Source organism: Ursus arctos, unplaced genomic scaffold, assembly GCF_023065955.2.
Source record: "Ursus arctos isolate Adak ecotype North America unplaced genomic scaffold, UrsArc2.0 scaffold_10, whole genome shotgun sequence".
Lineage (NCBI taxonomy): Eukaryota > Metazoa > Chordata > Mammalia > Carnivora > Ursidae > Ursus > Ursus arctos.
In genome coordinates this window covers 25,623,102-25,645,690 of record NW_026622764.1, presented here as the reverse complement: position 1 = coordinate 25,645,690, position 22,589 = coordinate 25,623,102, and the positions used below count along the sequence as shown (strand labels likewise).

Sequence of the window (22,589 nt, the reverse complement as noted above, 5' to 3'; positions counted from 1 at the left end):
GAATAAAAATAAAAATAAAACGTGGAAGAGGGGTCTTAATTAGTGTTCAAAACAAAAGCACTGGGGACCTCCATGGAGGTAGCCTGGTAGGTCACTCTCATACTGGGGCTTTCCTAAAGCAAGGCCAGTAAGAAGAATGGAGTCCTGGTGCCCCAGACAAAGGGCAAGGCTGGGACAAGGCACCTGAGGTGAGGCAGCTGCATAGGGACTCCCAGGGTCAGCACCACAATGAGTCCACTAAAAGAAGAAGTATTTTACTATCAGTTTGGCAGCCAGAACCAGGTCACAACACGCTACTACTGGAGGAAGACCTCCTTGTACTACCAGCTGAAGCTGAGTGAAGGCCCCATAATTGCCAAAGACTACCTTCAAAACAAGAAAAAGCACCATGCAGAAATTTGCTTTATTCATAAGATCAAGTCACTGCAACTGGACCAATCCCAGCAATTAGAAATCACTTGCTGTGTCACCTGGAGCCCCTGCCCCTCCTGTGCCTGAAAACTGGTTGCCTTTGTCAAAGACGGCCCCTACCTCAGCCTTCAGAACTTCGTCTCCTGCCTGTACTTCCACTGGCGCTGGAAGTATCAGCAGGAGCTGAAACATAGGCAGACATCCAGGATCCCAGTAGCTGTCATGAGCTGCCTGGAATTTGAGGACTGCTGGGGGAAGTTTGTGGATGCGCAGGACAGGCCTATCCAGCCCTGGGACAACCTGGAATACTACAGTAAAAGCACAGAACTAATGGCTCAGGAGGATCCTGATGCCCCTGAATGATTTAGAGAATGACTTTGGAAATTTGAAACTTGGATGACCATCAACACCCCCCCTACCTCCACCCCCTCCCACTCCCACCCTTCGTTAGGAAGTGACTCAAGAGGGCTGTTCCTAGAGCATCTCAATGCTTCATAAACTGCTGACTCTTAGGAGAAAGTTGTGAGCTCCACAGGCACACCTGACCCTTGCCCAAGTACAGAAAACCTTTCTTCCTCCTTCATCCTTTCATTTTCTTTTTTAAGTGGGTATATATATTTATTTTTATTATTTGTTAAAGATTTTATTTATTTATTTGTCAGAAAGAGAGAGAGACAGCATAAGAAGCAGGCAGAGGGAGAAACAGGCTCCCAGCTGAGCAGAGAGCCCAATGAGGGACTCGATCCCAGGACCCTGGGATCATGACCTGAGCCAAATGCAGACACTTAACCGACTGAACCACCCAGGCATCCGGGGTATATATTTTCATAATTGAAAAAATAAAGATAAGTTTTAAGTCTGTAAAAAAAAAAGAATTAAGTTAAAGCAAATTGTTCAAATTCATATATGTAATTTTTTAAGGTATATGCCAGATGATTTCAATTGAAGGGAATCACTAAGTACGAACTCCCACCCTAGAGATGGCAAGAAGTTGTGAGATGTTACATGAGGTAGAAAAAGGAAATTGTGACAAATCTCAAAGCATTAAATAAACCGTAGGGGTGAAGGTCAAAGCTGATAACTGGTCACAGGGCTGAGTGCTATTCCTGACATTGAGTAATGGCTTTTAAATTTAAAGGCTGTGGCAGCAACGCTCTACAGCCAAACACTGGTGACAGAGTCACCCCACAGTAATTCTCTATGGAGGTGAAGCACCACTTCAACATTGGGGAAAGATTCTGGAATCAGGTAAATTCCTTGATTCTGAGGAGGAAAGACTGGAAGAGAAGAAGAGAAGACCAACAATATGAAAAGTGAAAATTATTCTGCTTGAAGCCAACTTTGCTCAAGATATAACAATACTTAGATTTAAAAGTCTTCAAAATACTCAAGAAAATGTTTTAAGCAGTGAAATTTAAGCATCTGCAAATTTGTTTATGAAAATTAGAATGAAGTTCACTAGCACAGCTGGGGAAAAAGCAAGCATTGCTCTCTTGTTCAGTGTTTAAAAATTATATACAACTTCTGTGAAATATATTCTGGCAATGGCATTTTTAGAGTTTAGTCCTAACAATTCAAATGCTGATCATGCTCCTCCTGGAGCTTCAGAGTAAAAGGGCAGAATATTTCTGATGCTAGATGATTCATAGGGGCCTGGTGGAGGTGACTCCCTCATGTTCACCATTTCTATAAAGAGCCACAATGTTTGCAATGTGCTCTACCACACATTTGTGCAAAGGTCTAGGGGAAATTGCTACAATTCTACTTGCCACAACAGGATACTAGTTCCCATCATAGAAAGCTCAGATTTCTTCAGTAAGGATGATGCTTTTGAGTTTTTGATATGGATGTCACCGCTGGTGGTGTGACATTGTTGAATACAACACCATCTGTGGCTAAACCTTTGGGATAGAATCAGATTTTGGTTCTTGATTTTTTATATTTGTCAGAAGAAACATGAATTTCCTTGTTCTGTATGGAAGTAAGCCCTTATATGTTACTTATATTTCCTATGCAAATATCTATTTATAATGTTCATTGCTAATTAAGTTGAAGTAGGTAAAATTATATGACTAAGAAGTCATTTATATTGGATTTTTCTTAAACCCAACTTCTCATTGACATATTCCCCTAAAAATAATGATTGATCAGATGACAGTGATAAAAAACATGTAGATACATCCATTCCCTGGCTCTTTTTGGCCTAGGATAGGTCATTCTGCTTTTCTTTTTCTTTTTTTTTTTTTTTTTTTAGGTCATTCTGCTTTTCAAAAACCATGCCATATGTAACACGTCATGTTCTTTCTGCTTTAGGAGCCATCACAAGCAACTGATCAGAATTTCTATGACTTAATTTATATTCCCTGAAGACTATCTTCTGGCTGAGATTAAATCAGGTATTCCTCCTGAACAATTATTTCTGTCACCTACAATTTATTATTTCTAAAAATAGGTATATGAATAGGACAACTACTATACTTAACTGAGAGAGATAGACTAGAAAGAAAATATTTCATAATTGTTAACTGTGCCACAAATAGAGTGTGGGTAACAAACATTTTTATAATAATAAATTAAGGTCTTTTAACATAAAATATATCAAGCTTCTTGTAAAATATCAATAATTACTTTCAAAATAATATTTAAAAATAAATATTCAATATTATTAAAGAAAATACACAATTCTTAAAAGAAATATTTCTCATAAAATTTAATAATTTAAGCCCAAGTAAAATAAGAGTTAAATAACTGAGAAGATATAAATGGCTCTAATCATAAGTAGTGGACAGTAAAGTGGCTAATTCTTTCAAGTTATTTTTATATTTGTAGTATTTTTCAATTATTGCTATAATGGAATTTTTTGAGGAACTGAAAAAAAAACTAATTGCAAGTTTATCTGGAGGAGTAAATAATTAAAAATAAAGTTTATTTTTTTGAAATATAATGAAAGAGGACAATTTGGGTTGTTTGGGTTAAGTAGTAAACTGTATTCAAGACTATAATATTTAGAATCATTGTATGCATTTAGGTATAAATAAATTAAATCAAACAAGTGACTCCCAAATAAAAAGTATTAGTGTGTGTATGTATATATAATTTATAATTTAATAATTATAATAAAGTCATTTAAGAGCTTTTGAAAAAAATTAAAAATAAGATTATTAGTGACCTGAAATTAATAGTAAAGAATGAGAATAGTGTCCAGTAGAGTGAATTTAGTCAGTAAATAAATACACAGAAACATCTGACACTGAATTAAAAAGTAGAAAGTACATATTAAATAGCATTTCACCAATCAAAATTACAAAGTTTCAAAAAGATGATTCAAAATATCGATGGTTTCAAAGTGTGTTTTAACAGTGAACTTTAATACAGATTAATACAAAAATGTAATAGATAGGCTAATCAGAATCTGCCAAACCCAACCCTCCTGCAGAATTGAACTGTAAACTCTGGACAAAATACAAATAAATGATGTTCTTTTTTTTTTTTTTTTTAAGATTTTATTTATTTATTTATTTATTTATTTATTTATTTATTTATTTATTTGACAGATACAGCCAGTGAGAGAGAGACAAGCAGGGGGAGTGGGAGAGGAAAAAGCAGGACTTTAGCAGAGGAGCCTGATGTGGGGCTCGATCCCAGAACGCTGGGATCACGCCCTGAGCCAAAGGCAGACGCCTAATGACTGCACCACCCAGGCGCCCCCAAATAAATGATGTTCTGAAGGCACTAAAAACGTAAACAAAAATAGGCAGACTCTGGTGACAACGTTTGGTACAAATTTGATAAGGTTGGATATCTCTATTTTCATAGCTTTTACCCTGAGATTAGGCCCAAGATGCCAACATGAGGGACAGCTTAAATTCTCACACACACACAAACACACACACACGCGCGCGCACAGGTGGGAGAGTGGAGCCAGAGGGACAGAGACAGAGAGACAGAGAGAACTTCTGTCTTTCTCTGTTGAAGAACTAAAAATCAGAATTCAGGGCAAACACAGTCATTGAAGCATTAGTGGAAAATCCTCCAAGTCAGTGGGAATCCTAAAATCTGTGTGCAAATTCTGTCCAAATCTTTGGGCTATATCCTGAATCACACATATTTTCATCAATCTAGCTAGACAAAAAAGAGCTGAATAAAGGTTTGAGCTGCCAGACAAGAGACAGATTCAGCAACTGATTTCAACCCTGTTGATTGCTTACTAGCGGAAACCATAATTTTCCGAAGAGTAATGCCGAATCTAGAGTCTTCACAATATAATATTCACTGTACCTAGGATAGAATCAAAATTATTCAATATAATAAAAAAGGAAGACAAATATTACAGTTTCTCAAAAGAAAAATAATTAACAGAGAATAACCCCAAATGACTAGATGTTAAAATTAGCAAATAGGAATTTTAAGATAGATATCACTACTATCGTCAATAATGTAAAAGAAACATACTTCCAGTCATAGAAAAGATAGAAAAGGTCTACACATAAACGATAAAAAAAATGAAAATACCAAAACTTAAAGAATACACAGGGAATTAAAACAAAAAACCCATTCACTTAAATAATTTTATTTAGAATGGTGATCCAGTGAACTTGAATAGACACAGTGACCAGAATAGATCCAGTGAAACTGAAAATAAGTGAACTAAAATCATCTAATCTGAAGAAGATAAAAACAATGACTTAAATGAAACCTAATCTTTGGGAAAGCATGTAAAGAATTCATAGATGTGTAATTGAAATTCCAGACAAGAGGAGAGTAATAATGGGACAGGAAAAATATTTAAGGAAATGATAATCAAAACGTCTAAAATTTGGTGAAGGATATAAATTTTCAGAACCAAGAAGTTCATCAAACCCTAAGCAGTATGAATAAATGTAAACTATTCCCTGGCACAAAAATTGAAACAATTTTTAATTAAAAGCAAAGAGAAAGAGAAAATCTTGAAAACCCAAGGAGAAAATAACATAATACATAGAGGGGAAGACAAATCTATACTGCCAATGAATTTTTATCAAAAACTATGGAGGCTAGGAGATGTCTGACTGAACTCCTTAAAGTGCTGAGAGAAAAAACTATCAACCCAGAGGTCAATATCCAGCAAAAATATTCTTCAAAGATAAAGTGAAATAAATACACTCCTAGATAAACCCAAGTTTAGAGTTGTTACTAGATTTCCAGGAATATATTAAGTCTCTGGAAAGAAGCAGAGTTCAGCAGAAATGAGAGCTATCTGAATAAATATAAAAGACAACATTTTTTTTCATTTCTTTAAAATAAAAAGGGTCATTTAAAATAAAAATCATAACAGTTTCTTGTGGGCTTTCTGATGTATGTAGATATATTACATAAGATAACTATAACATGAAACATAAATGGGGCTTAGTTAAATGATCCAGAGAGTTACACAATTTTATGTATTTTATGTATGATGGTACAATATTAACTCTAAGCAGACTGTGAACAATTAAAGATGATTTTTGTAATCCCTAGATCAGTCACACACACACACACACACACACACACACACACAAAAAAAAAAAAAAAACCCAAATAGTTTTAACATAAAAGCCAATGGATAAACTGGAATTTTAAAGTTATTCAGATCACTTGGAAAATATATTAGCAATAAATTTTGACATATTTTAGAATTCTTATTTGTGAACCACCTGATGATTGACACTTATATAGTAATTATATAGCAAAACTTCACTTCTGAATGAAGTTTGAAAACCGATGAATACACTAACAATGTTTGACCATATCATTTTATACTTACTCGAGTTTTACATCTTAAAATTGTATACACTTTATTGTGGGGCTTATTACTATTTTATTTTGCAAATGTTGCTGCAGCTGTAAAGACTGTGTTTTAGTCATTCAGTCCTCTTCTTTTTTCTCTCATAAACACAAATACCCATGTGGAGTTAAGGCTTCTGATTTTCCTTCAGCGCTCTTTGCAATAATGTTACTGCATATCTATCTCAAATAGCAATTTACCAGTACTACACAGTGTGCTCAAGAGATTGGTTAAGAAAACAGATTACAGCAACCTTCGGGTACTTCAAGGTTAAGTGATTTGACCTTGGTCACAGGAAAGATAAATGACAGTACTAAGAACCGTATCTGGCCAACATAAGGAGCTTATTTTAAATCTATTCTTCAATGTTAGTTTCTAAATCAGAGTTTTTACTTTACAAAGTAGAAGGAAAATCATCAAAGGGGTAACTTAAATTAAAATTTGTATAATTCAATTTTGTTGTCTTATATATTTCAATTTTCTGAAATGATATAGTTCTTTTGCATTAATGAAATAAAATGGATAAAATGGATTCTGGACAATGTCACTCAACAAGTGTTTATCCAGGTGGATGACTGAGAAACAATTATTTGAGAACCACAGTAGATTAAGCCCCTTGGTTGAAAGAGTCTGAAAATTTGGTCAAGAAGCAATGCTCAATATTCTCTAGCTCTCAAGAGATAAGATCAGTTAGCATAGTTTCCCTAGAGTCTTTTTATTTATTTGTTCATTCATTCATTCACTCATTCATTCATTAATTCATTCATTCATTCAGTTATTCATTCTAACAAGATACACTTTAAAAATTTGGTTTCTGGAAATGAGCTGAGATAAATAAATTTTCAGAATCACAGAGAAGAGACTATTCACGTGCCTTGACATGAGAACAAAATGAGGATAGAGTGTGTTGTCACTATTACAAATATCAACTACATTCTTCCTTCAAGGTGTGTTTTCTAGAATCCATTTGGTGATCCAGGGCATATTTACCTGGGATAAATCACACTCACCTTCATACTCTTTCTCAAGGGGTCATCAAAAAAGAGTGATTAATGTCTAAGAAATTTTCAGAAACTTTTTTGTGAATGTAATCATCAGTAAGAAAACATTTTCTGGACATTTTCTAAATATATAATTCTCATTTTACTCTAATAATCCATCATTGATCTGTGCTGTTTCACAGTGCATGCTTTATACTTCCCACAACAGAGGCCAAGGGGATATGTAAATAATTTTACTGTCTTATCCAGAGGGTAGAAACATGACCTAGACAGGGCCAGGCAATGCTTTCCCAGAGCAAATGAGGCAAAAGGTAAAGGGATGCTTAGGTTTTCACTTGTGCGAACAGTATTAATGATGCCCTGAAGTTAAGGTGGTATGTTGGCCAGGTTGTTTCTGTTTCTTATTCCTTTATCCTACCTTGTTTCCATGGTTTCTGCCTAATTCACTGGCCTGATTCTCTAACTTATTTTGAGTGTTCCAATAAATTCTATTTCTGCTTAAGATAGCCACAGTGAGCTTTCATGTCTTGCAATCAAGAACTTTGATAACAACAACAAAAAATCTTTACTATATAAATAAGTATGGACTTTAGACTTTTCCATAACATCTGTGGATTTTAAAATCGTGTGTATAGCCTTTATTTTTTTCCAAAACCTTATTACTGTTTCTGAGTCATCTGTCAACTTACTTTTTAATTTCTGTTTTGTAAAACAGAGAAGCATACATTTGTTGTTTCCATGATCAACCTTTAAGTAGCCAAGGCCTTTTAGCTTCCTAATGTAGCACAAAATAAGATAAAGATGTGGATATCTATTATTGTGTTAATGCCTTGAGTGCCAGATGGTAAAAAAGAGACACTTTTTGCAGAAGCCAAGGGCTTGAATAGTAAGGACTACACAGAAGACAGAGAAAACTCCTCAATTATTTCCACATTTCTGAATCCCCTTCCAATTTCAGCTTGATTAAAGCACACAGCTACTGTTGCTATCACAGGGGAATACATTTGTTGCTGTGTTGTTTATATATATATATATATATATATATATATATATATATATATATATATATATATATATACATACAGCGTGGAGCCCAGTGCAGGGCTTGAACTCACAACCCTGAGATCAAGACGTGATCAAGAGTCAGATGCTTAACTGACTGAGCCACCCAGGCACTCCCTGTGATGTTTACCCTTAATTAGAAGGGGTGTGTTTTTAGAGATTTCCTCCTAACTTTATGGTGTGAGCTATTTTTTAGTGGTTATATTAAACTCTACATCTTAACTTGAGATTTATCATTTGATCTCTGTCTACCATCCAAAAATCAGAAACAAAAAATTCTTTAAAAAAGAGTTTATAAATTATCAACTATAGTTTGATTAAAAGCACAAGAAACTGCTGCATGACAATAGATCGTGTTTATTATCTAATTGCAGGATGGAACATGAGAGTATGAGTAAACAAAACAATTTTGCATCAGTTTACTGTGACAGATTCAAGGACCTGATTAAAAAGCAACTAATTTCAATTTGAAACCAAATTCAACACACATCAGGTAGTCAATTCCGACCATTTTAGAAGTAGGAAAGAAAAACATATCAATGACATTTTAGAGACAATTTTTCAAGTAATGCCATTGCGGGCCAAGGTATGCCTTCCTTAGTACTTCCTTATCCACATGTGTTTATTAAGGAGGATGCTAAAAATTAAGACAAATATATTACTGATAAAGATGGATGTATTTGTTACAAGAAGACAATTTGCGGACAAAACAAAACAAAAATTGGAAAGGGAATCTCTCCTCCATGAATTTCCTCCTAAAATAAAATTCTACATTATTAAAGAAGTAGCACATATTTTGGTGGGTTCCTAGTAGTAGTGTTTGCTTTAAGTGCAATGCAATATGTATGTTCTGGGAGATGTTGAACAGAAAGATAATTCTTATAAACTTGTAATTATAATTCATCTTTATGAAAACTTAGAACTTAAATAAGTTTGTCTATATTTGTCTATTTTTAATGTTTTCTGTATATTTTTAATTGCTTTGATTGCTTTTTAAAATATAAGCTGGAAGGCTGACATATTTGATTATTGAAATAAATTTCCAAAATGTTAAATAATCATTAAGTACTATTAATAATTATTAGTGAACAGAATTTGTTAATGATGTCAAAAACACATACATGTCTATAATTTATACTGATTTATTAGCAGAATTATAGATGTTATTTCATTATTTCTTAATACTTACAAATTAGAATTCTTGTGATAATTTATCCTAAAAATCTCATAGACTCTCTCACTTACCAAAGAAATACCTATAATTGTTTTAAAACTTTTTTTACTTAAAACTTTGATGAGGAGAGACCAGATCATTCCCAACAGTATTGTCTAAATGAAAGTTGCATAATAAAGTTTTGAGGAATGATTAATGTAAAAATGTAAAAGCAACATAACTTAAAGTGGTTACCCATAATTTTAAGGAATATTAGAATGAATCCCTCATTTAACTCCATCACTCTGATGTCCATCATGGGGAAATACTGGGGAATTAGAAGAAGAATACATTCTCTTTTCACAAAGATATTACAAGCTAGTAAAGAGGTAAAGTAGATACATGAGGTAGTTAAGTAGAAATATAAGATACCCATACCAAAGCTATTTTATGAAGATGATTCTAAGTGGACTTGAAAGACTTGAAGAAAGACACAATGAAATATACGTGTCTTGAGATAAGCTAAGCTATATTGGGAAAACCGATATAAAGAGAGGAGGCAGTTTATTCTAGAGCCAGGTGAAAAAAAATCAAGACTAGGGAGCAAACTGCATGTGATTTTCTGTGTTTTTCCCAAAACAAAGAGAATGAGATTTAAGTGTTTTTCAAAGTACAATAGAGGTTTTGAGGGTCTCTATGCACATAGTATATAGACTTCCTAGAGAATTGATTAACCCTGATTCTTAGCTGTGTTAATAAGAGGATGATTGAAATAAATTTGAAAAAAGTAAATCAAAATATATACACATTAAATCAAAATTAATAGTGTTAAAATGGTTTTATGATGGAGCTAGTGTACCTATAGGAAGTGAGCATTAGAAGAGCATTATGATCACTGTTTTCTAAATTAAACCCTCAAAAAGCAAGGAGGGGATAATATTATTGTGGCTATAAGCGAGATTAGGGGCATGCTTCATACATTGGCTATAGGAACAATATTTTTGTTTTAATTATAGGAGTCATATTGTTAAAATTCAAATCACAATAAATAAGTTACCTTAGTAAAAATCACATATAAGTAATTTCAGTGTTTAGTTTGTTTGTTTTGTAATCTTGTGCTGCTCTGGGGAAAAAAAGTCTTGGGTATGGATGACTCTGTTTTCCCTTTCTACCTAAAGTAGAAGAAGTTATGTTAGCATTACTGTCCCTGTGGTGACATTATGAAGTGTCCATTTTATTTTTTATTTTTTTAAGATTTATTTATTTATTTGAGAGAAAGGGGAGAGGGGTGGAGGGAGAGGGAAGGGAGGGAATCTTAAGCAGACTTTCTGCTGAGCGCATAGCCCAGCAGGGCTGGATCTGAGATCTTGGCCTGAGCAGAAACCAAGAGTCAGATGCTTAATCGAATGAGCCACCCAGGTGCCCCATGAAGAGTGCACTTTAAAAGAAAAACTTTGAAAGTCAGAATTTCTCTTCAAGAAAAATATGAAGAAATGCAAAAATCTGTCAAGCAATATTTTGTTAATGTTAAAACCTTAGGTAGCCACACCCATATCAATAGTATTAGATGTTTCAAACTGAAGCTGCTGAAGAGGACACCCATATTCTAATCCAAAATTAATGATCTTGCTTAAAACAAGCAGAAAGAAGAAAAAATTGAAGGTGACATATATTTTTAATAGATTTTAAAACTTTAATTTTCTTGTAGGATAAAAAGGCACAATGGATAAATTGTCCTGTATTTCTCTACATTTCTTCAATTACAGAAATTAGCTTGATAATGACAGATATATAGTATTTTTAAGGGGCATTTACAGACTTGGAATCAATTTCAGCTATGGTTTAACTGAAGCTTATTTCAGAGGCTTTCTAGGGCAACATAACTTTAAACAGACATGGGAGGGATGAACTGTCCATCTCATTACCCAGTGGGTATGAAGTAATATTTGTCAACAATGAGCAGAAATTTGAAGTAGAAGGAAGAATTTTTCAGTAACCTTTATAAGTCCTCAGACACTGACAATCAAATGCTCATTTGATAATAGCACTGTTAGGTCTTCACAGGAGAAAGATCAGTTAACTGCACGCAAGCTCCATCCACACCACTGTTCGTCTCTTACCCATGGATGAGAGATGCTGATGTAAATCAGTCAACAAATGGGTATTTATTAGGTTCTGGTGCTGGAAGCACTTTTCTTTTTTGGTATATGGTTTCTAAGGTCTCTGTCTCTTGCAACATCTCCTTGCACAGTTACTACTATAAGGCCAGGGGGCTGACAATTCCTTCATAACCAGACCTTACCTAGAATGAAATTGTGTGACCAGAGGGAAAAACCACCACCACCACCACAAGCCAATAGCAACAGAAATAGCTCTGCCCTAAGACTTGTATAGAACTTTAATCTAGTTATCTTCTTTGTATTTATCCATTTGCGGGGGAGTGTATTAAAATTCTAAGAGTGTGAGTTTAGAGGAAAAGTTTAAAGAAAACTCTCACTTACTTAGGCTTACCTCTAGCATGAAGAAAAAGATTCTGCAAAATTTAAGCTGATCTGGTAAATATATAGTGGCTTGGGAATTATCAACCATCACTAGCATCCTTCCAAGGAATGACCTTTATTGTCTATGCTTACATCCTCTACATATATTTTCTATAGAATCCAGCCTAGCAGTTAGATGCAGTCTCAGTAGCTTACTGTTTGACAATGGGATTGAGGAATTGTGATTCTGCCATCCAAAGGGGACACATGAGACTTGTATTTGTTGTGGCTGCTGGATAGTAAAAGAGTTTAGGAAGAGCCAGGGAATTGTTTGGAAAATATTTTCTGGGGACATTAGTTTTTCTGTATAAAATAATCGATTTAATAGTGAGGGTTTATAGTATTTTCACATGGGATCAAAGCTGTAGTATTATTGACTTTCATTTGAATTTTATTGGACAATATAGCGTATAAAATTCAGATCAGAAAAACTTATCGATTGACTTCTCTACTGAAATATGAGGTCTTGAGGTTAGATTAAAGATTAATTAATGTTTGTCATGTTCCATTTAAGAAGCTTCTGGTTATAACAGAGAAGAGATATCATATGAGCTTTCACTGGCTAATGTGTTGATATCGCTATTGCCAAATTAATACAAAGGCCTGGATAGAGGTTTCTGAAACTGTAATTCTTTGTTCCTGAAAGATATAATAATTCTAGTTAACACCCTCCAGGTAATTATTAATAGCTTATTAATATCAATGAGATAAAGTATACTTATTTGACCTCCAGGGGAAATTTTACATTAATCTCCATTACTCACTTCCTTTGATTTCATCTCCAAATATACAGGCAAATAAAACTATGAAATATTAAGGATATGTATTTGACCACAATATAGGCACAGCTTCTACTTTTTATTCATACTTGGAGTTTGGTCTCTTTGAGAATTTTCTCTTTTATTTGTTCATGCTGCTTGCATCCGAAGAGCCCAGGGTGATTCCATCCAGAAGCTGCCCCATCCAATGGCTTAAGCCCTGGAATGAATTACCTTGTTCAAGTTTTTCTCTATCACTGGTGTAGTCCATTGAAATTGGGTTTCAGAGAGGAGGGAAAGAAGCAAAATAAAAGTTCAGTAGTAGTAAAGTCCTCTCTACGCATATGTTTACCCTGTGGTTTTTGTAAGAAGACAGTACAGAAATGTTGACAAGAAGAAAGGATTCAGAAATTCATGATCTAATGTCTGAGGTCACTCTCTGTCTCTATCCTTGTGAAATAAAAACAACAAAAGCAAATGACATCCATTCTAGAGATGAGACTTAGTATCTAGAAGAAAAGATTCTCCTAAGTTTACTTGGATCATAAAAGGTAAGTGACTTAAACCAGTTCATATTCTTTTGCATCTCTCTTTTCCTGATATACCACTACCTCTTGAAAATATTACCTTAAGCAATGGACTATGTGTGCGTTGCAAATATTTTTAATATATCATGAGCTTTTACCAACAGATTTTTTAAAACACAAACTCATAGCAGCACTAATGCACACTATAAAATTAAAACATTTAAGGCATTTAAATACAGGATAATATATTAGCAATTTAGCTTGCTAATAAGAACAACAGAGTAAACACCATTTTTTATTAAAATATGGAGGGCTCAGCTTATATTTTTAAAAAGTTCTATCAAAGAACAGGCTTCCACTATTTGAGGAAGTCCTTTTCTCTCTCTGTAATACTTTGTTTACCACCCAGCAGGCAGCTTTGCTAGAGAGACGCATGGAGCCATAAGGCAGTAAAGGAAGAGGCAGCAGACAGAAATGGACTTGAAAACCTGCTGGGGGAGCAGATATGGCTCCATATCACAGTGGGGGGTGCATGCATATGATCTTTCTTTTTTCAAATGGATGAGTCCACAATTTTAATCAGATTGTTAAAGGTTCTTATAATTCTCTCCTATCAACCACCAATAAAGACTAATGACCACTGTTTTAGAGATTTGTATAGCTCTCCAAAAATAGTGCTTACTGAGATGAAAAATATTTTTAAATTGCTTAATGCGTTTTAACTTTGGTAATTGTAATTCACAGGATAATTTCTCATTCACTACATATTTGTAAGGAAAATAAACCAAACACAAAAAGCATATTTTTACTTTTTTGAAAAATTTAAAAAAAAATAGTATCAGTCTTTTGTGAGCAAGAAGAGTTAACCAGTAAAATTTTAAATGAGGTCTCCTTTGTTTATAGTAAGGGACCTTCAAATATTGATTTGCCATTTATTCATCATGTAATGCAATAGAGAGGCATAAAAGAGTAATTGAAGAATTAAATCTCCGCTTCACTTCTAATTTTCCTTCTTTTGAGGTTTGTGCCTGACCTTTATGACTGTCTGACTCTAGCTTTCATGGTTTAATCATAAATAATTTGGCAATTCAAAGACAATAACATCAGACATGATGTATTTTTTTTCTAAGCAATAAAATGCATTCAAAGATATCAAGGTTGAAGAGAATATAGTAAGGGGTTGGGGTTTCATCGTTATCTGGTGACAGTGTGGTGAATTAAGGCGGTGCTTACTGAGATATCCTGTTGGGTCCAGACACAGCAGGTCAGCTTGGATTTTGTTCTTTTTTTTTAATTAGGTTTCTTATGATCAACCTTTACACTCTTTGAAATTGTTTTATTGGTTGTACCAGTGTGTTACATATGCATCCTGACAAAGGAGAGCAGATTTAAAGGAGACAGACCCTAAAAGGGAAGCTTTCTTGCCTGGTGAGTTTAAAACTGGTGCAAACTGGTGTTACATTACTAAGATTATTTTCAGTAATAATTAGAGAACCCAGGAGAAATACCTACCTTACTTGGATATCTTTACACCAAAGGTAGGATACTGAGACAATTTTTAAAATTGTCTCCAGTGCTTTACAAAACTCCTGTTCAATATATATTGTCTTTTACAATAATATAAACATTTGCTCGATATTCATTAATAAAAGAGTCCCCATAAAAAGTTTAGTGTCTAAAACTCAAAATCTCTTCTGTTGAATAACTAGTATCATCATTAAAGCAAATATATGCAACTTACTATGTACAGTCATTGTCTTATATGTTTTGAATGAATTATTTTATACACGTGTGCACTCACACACACATGCACAAATGAATCCCTTGAGAAAAGAATTAGTACTACTTTAATTTTCCAAAGAAAAGTAAGACATAGAAGGATTAGAATTAGTTAAGTGGCAGAGTTGGTTTAAGAACATAGATCATCATGTGCTAGAGTCTATGCTATTAATCATTACGTTAACATAAGTTATCTTTTGTTATCCTGTATATATATTTTTTGCAACAGCTTTATTGAGCTATAATTGACATATCATACAATTCACTCATCTAAAGTATACTCTTCACTTTTTAAAATTATATTCACAAAGTTGTGCAGCCATCATCACAACAAATTTAGAACATTTTTATCACCTCCTGGAAGACACCTTTCCCACTTTAGTTATCTCCCTCTAAATACCCTTTAGGCAACCACTGATCTGCTTTTGTCTCTCTAGAGTTCCCTTTCGTGGACTTTCCTGTGAAAGTCATGGTCTTTTGTGACTGACATCTTTCATGTAACAATGTTTTTGAGGCTAATCTGTATGGTATTATTTATAAATACTTCATTCCTTTTTTATGGCCACATGATATTCCATCATGTGGATGTACTACATTTTGTTCATCAGTGGATGGACATTTAGGCTGTTTCCACCTCTTGGCTATTATGAATAGTGTTGCTATAAATATTTATGTACAAGTTTTTACGTGCAGATATATTTAAATGGTTGTTGGGTATATATCTAGGAGTGCAATTGTTGATTGTAGACTGTTGTATGAAGTGGCTGCAGTATCTTACATTTTCACTAGCAGTGGAAGATTGTACTGACTTCTCCATCTGTGTGTAACACTTGATATTATTGGACGTTTTTATTCTTCCATCCTAATGGATACCTACTGGAATCTCATTGTAGTTTTGATTTCTATTTTTCCATTTACAAATGATGCCAAGCATCTTCTACTTATATCTTTTGCCCATTTAAAAAAGTGAATAGATGATTAGTGCAGTTTAAGGTTTACAGAAAAATGGAGCAAAAAGTACAGAAAGTTCATATATACCTCCTCTAAGCATGCAAATGGTTCTCCCTATTAATATCTTACGTTAATGTGGTGTATTTGCTATAATTAAGGAAACAAAATTCATGATTATTGGCTAAAAGTCTATAATTTCTATTCCATTAATTAATTAACAAATAATTAATTCCATTAATTTATATGTCTATTCTACTCTAATACCAAACTGTCATGCTTACAGTTGCTTTGTAGTAAGTTTGGAAATTAAAAAGAGTGAATTCTCCAACTTCATTCTTCTATATCAAGATTGTTTTGGCTATTTTGTGTCCGTTGAGTTTCAATATTAATTTCTGAATCAGCTTGCTAATTTCTTCCAGGAAGCCAGCTGGGATTCTGATAGGGATCCATTGAATCTATGGGTTAGTTTGGAAAATATTGCTATCTTAACAACATTAAGTCTTCAGATCTATGAACATGGATGTCTTTCCATTTATTTTGCTTTTTAAAAATTACTTTCCATCGTGTTTGTAGTTTTCAGAGTATGTTTTGCACTCTTTTTCTAAAAATTTTTCCTAAGTATTTTATTCTTTCTAATCAAATTGTTTCCTTAATTTTATTTTTGGTTTGTTCATTGTTATCTTAATACTTTTTTCACTTTAAATTTGCATCTTGAGAAGCAATATGTTGGTATATATTAAAGCTAATTAACACATTAATTGATGTCTTGAGTCAGATTTGATAGGTACTGGCATTTTTAGAGATTAAGCTTAAAAGCAGTAAATAAATAATATAAAGGAAAATAGAACAAATAAGACAATATATAAAATATAAATAAGGGATATTTTTTAAAAATATTTTATTTATTTGAGAGAGAGAGAGAAGTAGGGGAGGAACAGAGGGAGAGGGACAAGCAGACTCTGCGCTGAGTGCAGAGCCCATAACCTGAGCTGAAATCAAGAATCAAAGCCTTAGGGGCACTTGGGTAGCTCAGTCGGTTGGACGAACCACTCTTGCTTTGGCTCAGGTCTGATCACAGAGTCTTGAGATGGGGCACCATGGCTGGCTCTGCGCTCAGTGGGGAGTCTGCTTGTAGTTTCTCTCTCCCTCTCCCTCTTCCCCTCCTCACTACTCTCCCTCTCCTTCTAAAATAAATAAAGAAATCTTAGGGAAAAAAAGAGTCAGATGCTTAGCTGACTGAGCCACCCAGGCAACCCTAATGAGGGATATGTTTTAATGTAAACAGATAACACAATGTCGTTGTTATAAGGTCATATTTAGGTATATGAAGTGTTTTGAAAAGAGTAAAATAATTTTATTCTTCTTTGAAGAAGAGATCTTCAAACTGATTTTAGAGCACTAAAAAATTATTATACTCAGGCCTCAGGATTTAGGAATCCTACTAATTCCAATTTTAATTTAACTACTTACTCAATTTTCAAGGAAGTATTTTACCTGAAATATTAGGCCTGAAAAATTTTTAATACATTTTTGTTTATTGTGTATTAGTAAATTCCAGTACTAATGTATACGCCTATCAGTAAGTGACGCATTATTAAATATGCATACAATAATCTGCCTGCTGGCCATTATAATGAACAAAGTAGAACAGGTATCTGTTGAAATGAAAATACCTCCAAGCTATTAAGAGAAATTAGCTGATGTGAATAGTCTGTGCATATGTGTTTGTTTATGTATGTATGTTGTTGTTATCTACAAGTATCATCTGTGCAGTGGTATTTGAGGCTATTTTGTTCTCATACTTTTTTCTCTTCTGATAAATTAATAAAGCAACAGACAATGAGAATTTCAAGCTTTGCTTTGTGAAAAAAATACTATATGTATATATATAGTATATATATGTATATATGTATATGTAAAGTACATATGTACATATGTATATGTAAATATGTATATATATATGTATATGTATATGTAAAATTTAATTCAGATTGAAAGTGAACTGCTGAGAAGAATCTGCCATAAGATCTCATAACTACTAATACCTTTCTTCTTTCTGAGAGGATGAAAATCTTGGGGAAAAATTTTAACTGAGCTATAATAAATATAATCTATATCATATATTTAATTTTTTCTCATTTTATCCTAGGTCATCTATATAATTGATTCAGGTTTAAATCTTTAAAATTGTTCATTATATTTGAATATATAGAAATATGTAGATACTCTAACAGTAGAGTTAGATAATTTCTGAACAGTAGATAATTTCTGAACTGAAAACACCTGATACAAAGGAACTGATTGGCCCTATTTAAACGCTAATTAGTGAGTCAGCCAGAACTACCTGGATGCTGACAGAAGATGCCAGATTCCTGGATTAAAAACAAAGTAATCATATGTTTGTAGGTGTTCTGGATTCCTAAACTCCTAGGTCCCACAGGGCAATATGGAGGGTCAACGGAAGCTGGACATTCAGTGGGATGCACCATTGGAAAGGGACTCTGAACATAGGAGGCCCACAAGTTATGACAAGCAAGAAGCAAGCCAGGTCTTTGTGCAAAAAGAGACATTATTGTATCCTTCCAAAATCTGAGCTATATGAACAATCCTTAAAAAATGGCCCAGCCTAAAGCTATTAGGGCCTTGTAATTCCAATATAAAAGAAAGATGTTTATGAGCACAATGAGTTAATGGTGGGCTTCCAACAATTCACCCCGGGTCATACACTGCCTTGTGTTCTAAAATATTCTCACATCTGACCAATATTATGTGACCAACAAAGGCTGAAATCAAATCCTTTCAACTGGTCTTATACAGAATTTAACTAGGACTCCTATCAACAAGTTTCTAAGAATGAAGATGGCAACTGTCTTAGCCCATTCTGGCTGCTATAACAAAATACCATGGAGTGTGTAGCTTATAAACAACAGAATCTGTATCTCACAGTTCTGGAGGCTGGAAGTCCAAGAGCAGGGTGCTAGCATGGTCAGGTAAGGTCCCTCTTCTGGGCTGCAGTCTTCTTTTTGTGCCCTCACATAGTCAAGAGGCAGGGGAATCTCTCATGCCTTTTTTTAATAAGATCACTAATCTCATTTATGAAGTCACTAACCCGCTTCCTAATACTATCACACGGAACATAGGATTTCAACACATGTGGATTTGGGGAAGATACAAATATTCTACTTATATCACTAATATACAGTATTTTCCTCAATCATGCCCTCTGGGATACATGCCTAACCAGAGAGGGAAAATATCAAATAAGTCATTGAGTCTACCTTAGAAAACTAGGAAGTTTTCTCATTGTATTTCTGTTTTGACCTTCTATTTGCCTCAAGGCAATAATCCAGATACATTAGGATTTATTATAGATTGCACTGACTGCCTTGGCCTGCAAGGGTGAAATCTAGGGTAATTCTATCATTCATAACCACTCTGGGCAGTGAATTAGGCTGAGCTGAATGCCTCCCAAGGCCAAGGTGGTGTCATTGATAATGTAAGCTAACATCAGGGAAAAATTCTTACTACATTTTCTAATTGGAAGATCCCTATCAGAGCAATTAACTCCTAGAGAGTATGCATAAATAATGAGTCAGTTATCATTCTGGGGAACTTCCCCAAATAACTAAGGGTCACCTCATGTTGGCGAGATTTGTGGAGTTGTCTGAGAGATACTAATGGGAATTCCTTAAAAAATGTAAAGATCGTTTATGACCACAATAATGTGCAATCTATTATGGCTTTGAAGCAAGAAAGTTTGTCCCAGGCTTCCACACAAGAAGTACAGTCCTGGTGGTAAACATGACAGCCCCAGAATGAAAATGTAATTTAGATGACTAGGCTTTTCCAAGTAGAAATTTCTTCAGTTGGAAGGGGAAGGGAGGCTTGATTCCAACTGGTCCCATTAGAGAACATATCCTTACCATGGGCATCTACATTTATGACCCAGAATTTCTGATTAGCAGCAGGGAAGTTTTTGTCCCTACAGTTCAGAAATGACTTTAATCTGCCAGTCTATAATATCCCAAATGGCAGACCAAACAGCTAAGCAATAGACAACTGCCTAGGAGATAATAAAAATGTCCCAAAGTTCATCAAGGGTAGACTTGGCCTGGCTGTGAACAATTTTCTGAGTTCTGCCAACTCAGAAAAGAGACCATATTGGCGCTTGGTTATACATAGCGGGTGCTGATTTTGCACAGATGGTTTTCCATAGCAGTACAATGCACACCATCATATTTCAACATAGATGAGCAATCAGTGGACCAGGCCCAGGCATTTAGGGAAATCTCTGTGAATAGAAAGCCTCATTGAGCCAGCAGTTTTGCTTAAGGCAGTGAAGTGAAAGATAAGGATTTCCCTAAAGGGGTAGCTTTCACTTTTTAATGCAAATCTGAGATGCTGCCAAGACCAAGTCAGCTGCTGTCTTGAAAATACGATTTCTATTTGACAATCAAGACTAGTAGAGCCTTTCCTGCACAGTTATTTGTTGAGTCTGAAGTGACCACAACAAAATGTGGATATCAGGCTGGAGATTCACAGACCTGCATGTGGCATTCATTCAGCTAGTTCAAAAACAGTATATTTTGTGGTTACATCAGAAAGGTGACACCTTTGTTTTGGGAAATAGCTTCTCTGAGTATTTAGGCTCTAAATAATGTTCTAAAGTATTGTCTTTTTCCTCCTATAATTATCATTTCTCCTAGGTTATCTGGGGAAGGATAGGAAGGAAGGTTGTCAAGTGATCTACGTCTGACTATCTCTACAAGCAGCCATCCTTACAATGGGAGAATCTCCTCTGACATGGGATGAGAAAGTGCAAGCATGTAGCACATCAACTCTATCATCCCTTTAGCTAAGGGGGTCAAAACAATATCAGTTTAACATTTCTTCCTCACTATGGGTTCCTTCCAAGCCACATCTGTTGAATTTGGGTGACCTTCCTCCTATAAAACCTGGTAAGATAGTAATTGGGGCACTTGATTCCACCAGGGCCACAAAAATTTATGTTCCTCTATCCCTTTACTGGGAGTTTCCAGAATGCTTGATGCTGATGCATAGCTTTCACTCTCCTCATTGGAAACATGGAAAATGAATATTTATTTTTCTATAGAGAAGATGAGTTCAGGGGTAAACAGAAGGATCAGGATCAGGAGACACAAATACACACACAGAAATTTACACAGAGTCTTTTTCATCAGCATTAGAAAAAATTTGAGACTACAAAAGGTTAATACTAGTCAATGCTTAATCTTTTGGTTTCCAGAGTAGTTTACTTGTCTTGTAAAATCAGCCGAAGCTCCCTGATAGAAGCCAGGACTCATGTTGACAACTTTGAGAGGTTTTACTGCCATTGCAGCATCGGTCTAAGTTTGGCATGAGAAACTACAAGAGAGGCTAACCAGAAAGGCAGACTACCTGCTGTCATTTCTTCTTACTGAGCATTGTATGTCTTAAATTTGCATGCTCCAGGTAAACTTGCTAATATTCTGGTGGTGTGACTATAGCAGTCATGAATTCCTCTCACGTCATGCTCACTGTAAATGTGTATCTCTGTGAATATTGTTAAAGATTGTGGAGACTTTCTTCAACTCTGGAAGGGTCTCATTGCTAGTTATTCCAATATGGCTGGCAGACCAGTTAGTGTTCATGTTATAGGAGAGTTGCTTTTGAGCCCATCACCTGTTATTTTCCCTCCTTGCCACAGGCAACAAATTGGAGAATTAGTTTTTGGCCAAATAATCATATAATTTAGTCAAGATATCTATCACTGGTTCTCAAAGATTTCCTCAAAGTCCATAAACTGATATTTTTCCAAATATCAAGTATCCCATCCTCCTCACCAGAACTGTGGGGGACTGACTACTTTACTCACAAGTTAGTAAGATACCTTGCTGCGGTTATACAGATGCCGACCGAAGACCCAAGTCTTCTGGGTCAGAAACAAAGAACTTTATTACTCCCTAAAAAATAACAGCCAGAGTATCAGCATAGTTGCACATTAACCTGGAAAGCCCGATATAATCTGCATGAATAGTGGCTGACTCATAATAGTGCAATGAGCTTAATTGCTGTTGTTTTTATGGCAAGTATTGAGTAAAAGTATTCTTTGTGTGGAAAGAGGCATAATATGACCTCTTAGAATTGGTAGTTGTGTAAACAATCCTTTAAAATGGTCTTGGGTGAGGGGAGATCAAGGCCTTGTAATCATGAAATACTCTGCAAGATGTATGCAAATAAAAGAAGCCCATAGAGGACTGCCTCCAAACACTGTTTAACTAGTACCCAAAGTACCCAAACATTATCAGCACCCCAGAAACTATCTAAAACTATCTAAAAAGAATTGACTAGCATATTCTCATTTGTTTCTGATTTTATTTGCTGGAACTTACAGCGATGATACCCATCCATATTATATGTTATCGTAGATTGTTCATTCTTTTTGCTGAACAGTATTAAATTTGGAAATACAGCACAACAATGTATGTATCCATCCTATCACTGATGTGCATTTAGATATTTTCCAGCAGGAAGTTGTTATGAGTAGTTCTGACCTGATCATTCCAGTGCATGGCTTTTGATGAACATACTTACACATTCTTTT

At 34.7% G+C, this 22,589-nt stretch overlaps 1 protein-coding gene across 1 annotated transcript; it reads left to right on the top strand.

Annotated features, from left to right (window-relative positions):
- Window positions 1-228: 228 nt before the first annotated feature.
- On the top strand, window positions 229-811 carry LOC113251074 (DNA dC->dU-editing enzyme APOBEC-3H). The gene is given in 2 exon segments (XM_026492890.2): window positions 229-744; window positions 746-811. Coding segments are annotated over 2 exon segments (582 nt in total).
- Window positions 812-22,589: the final 21,778 nt, after the last annotated feature.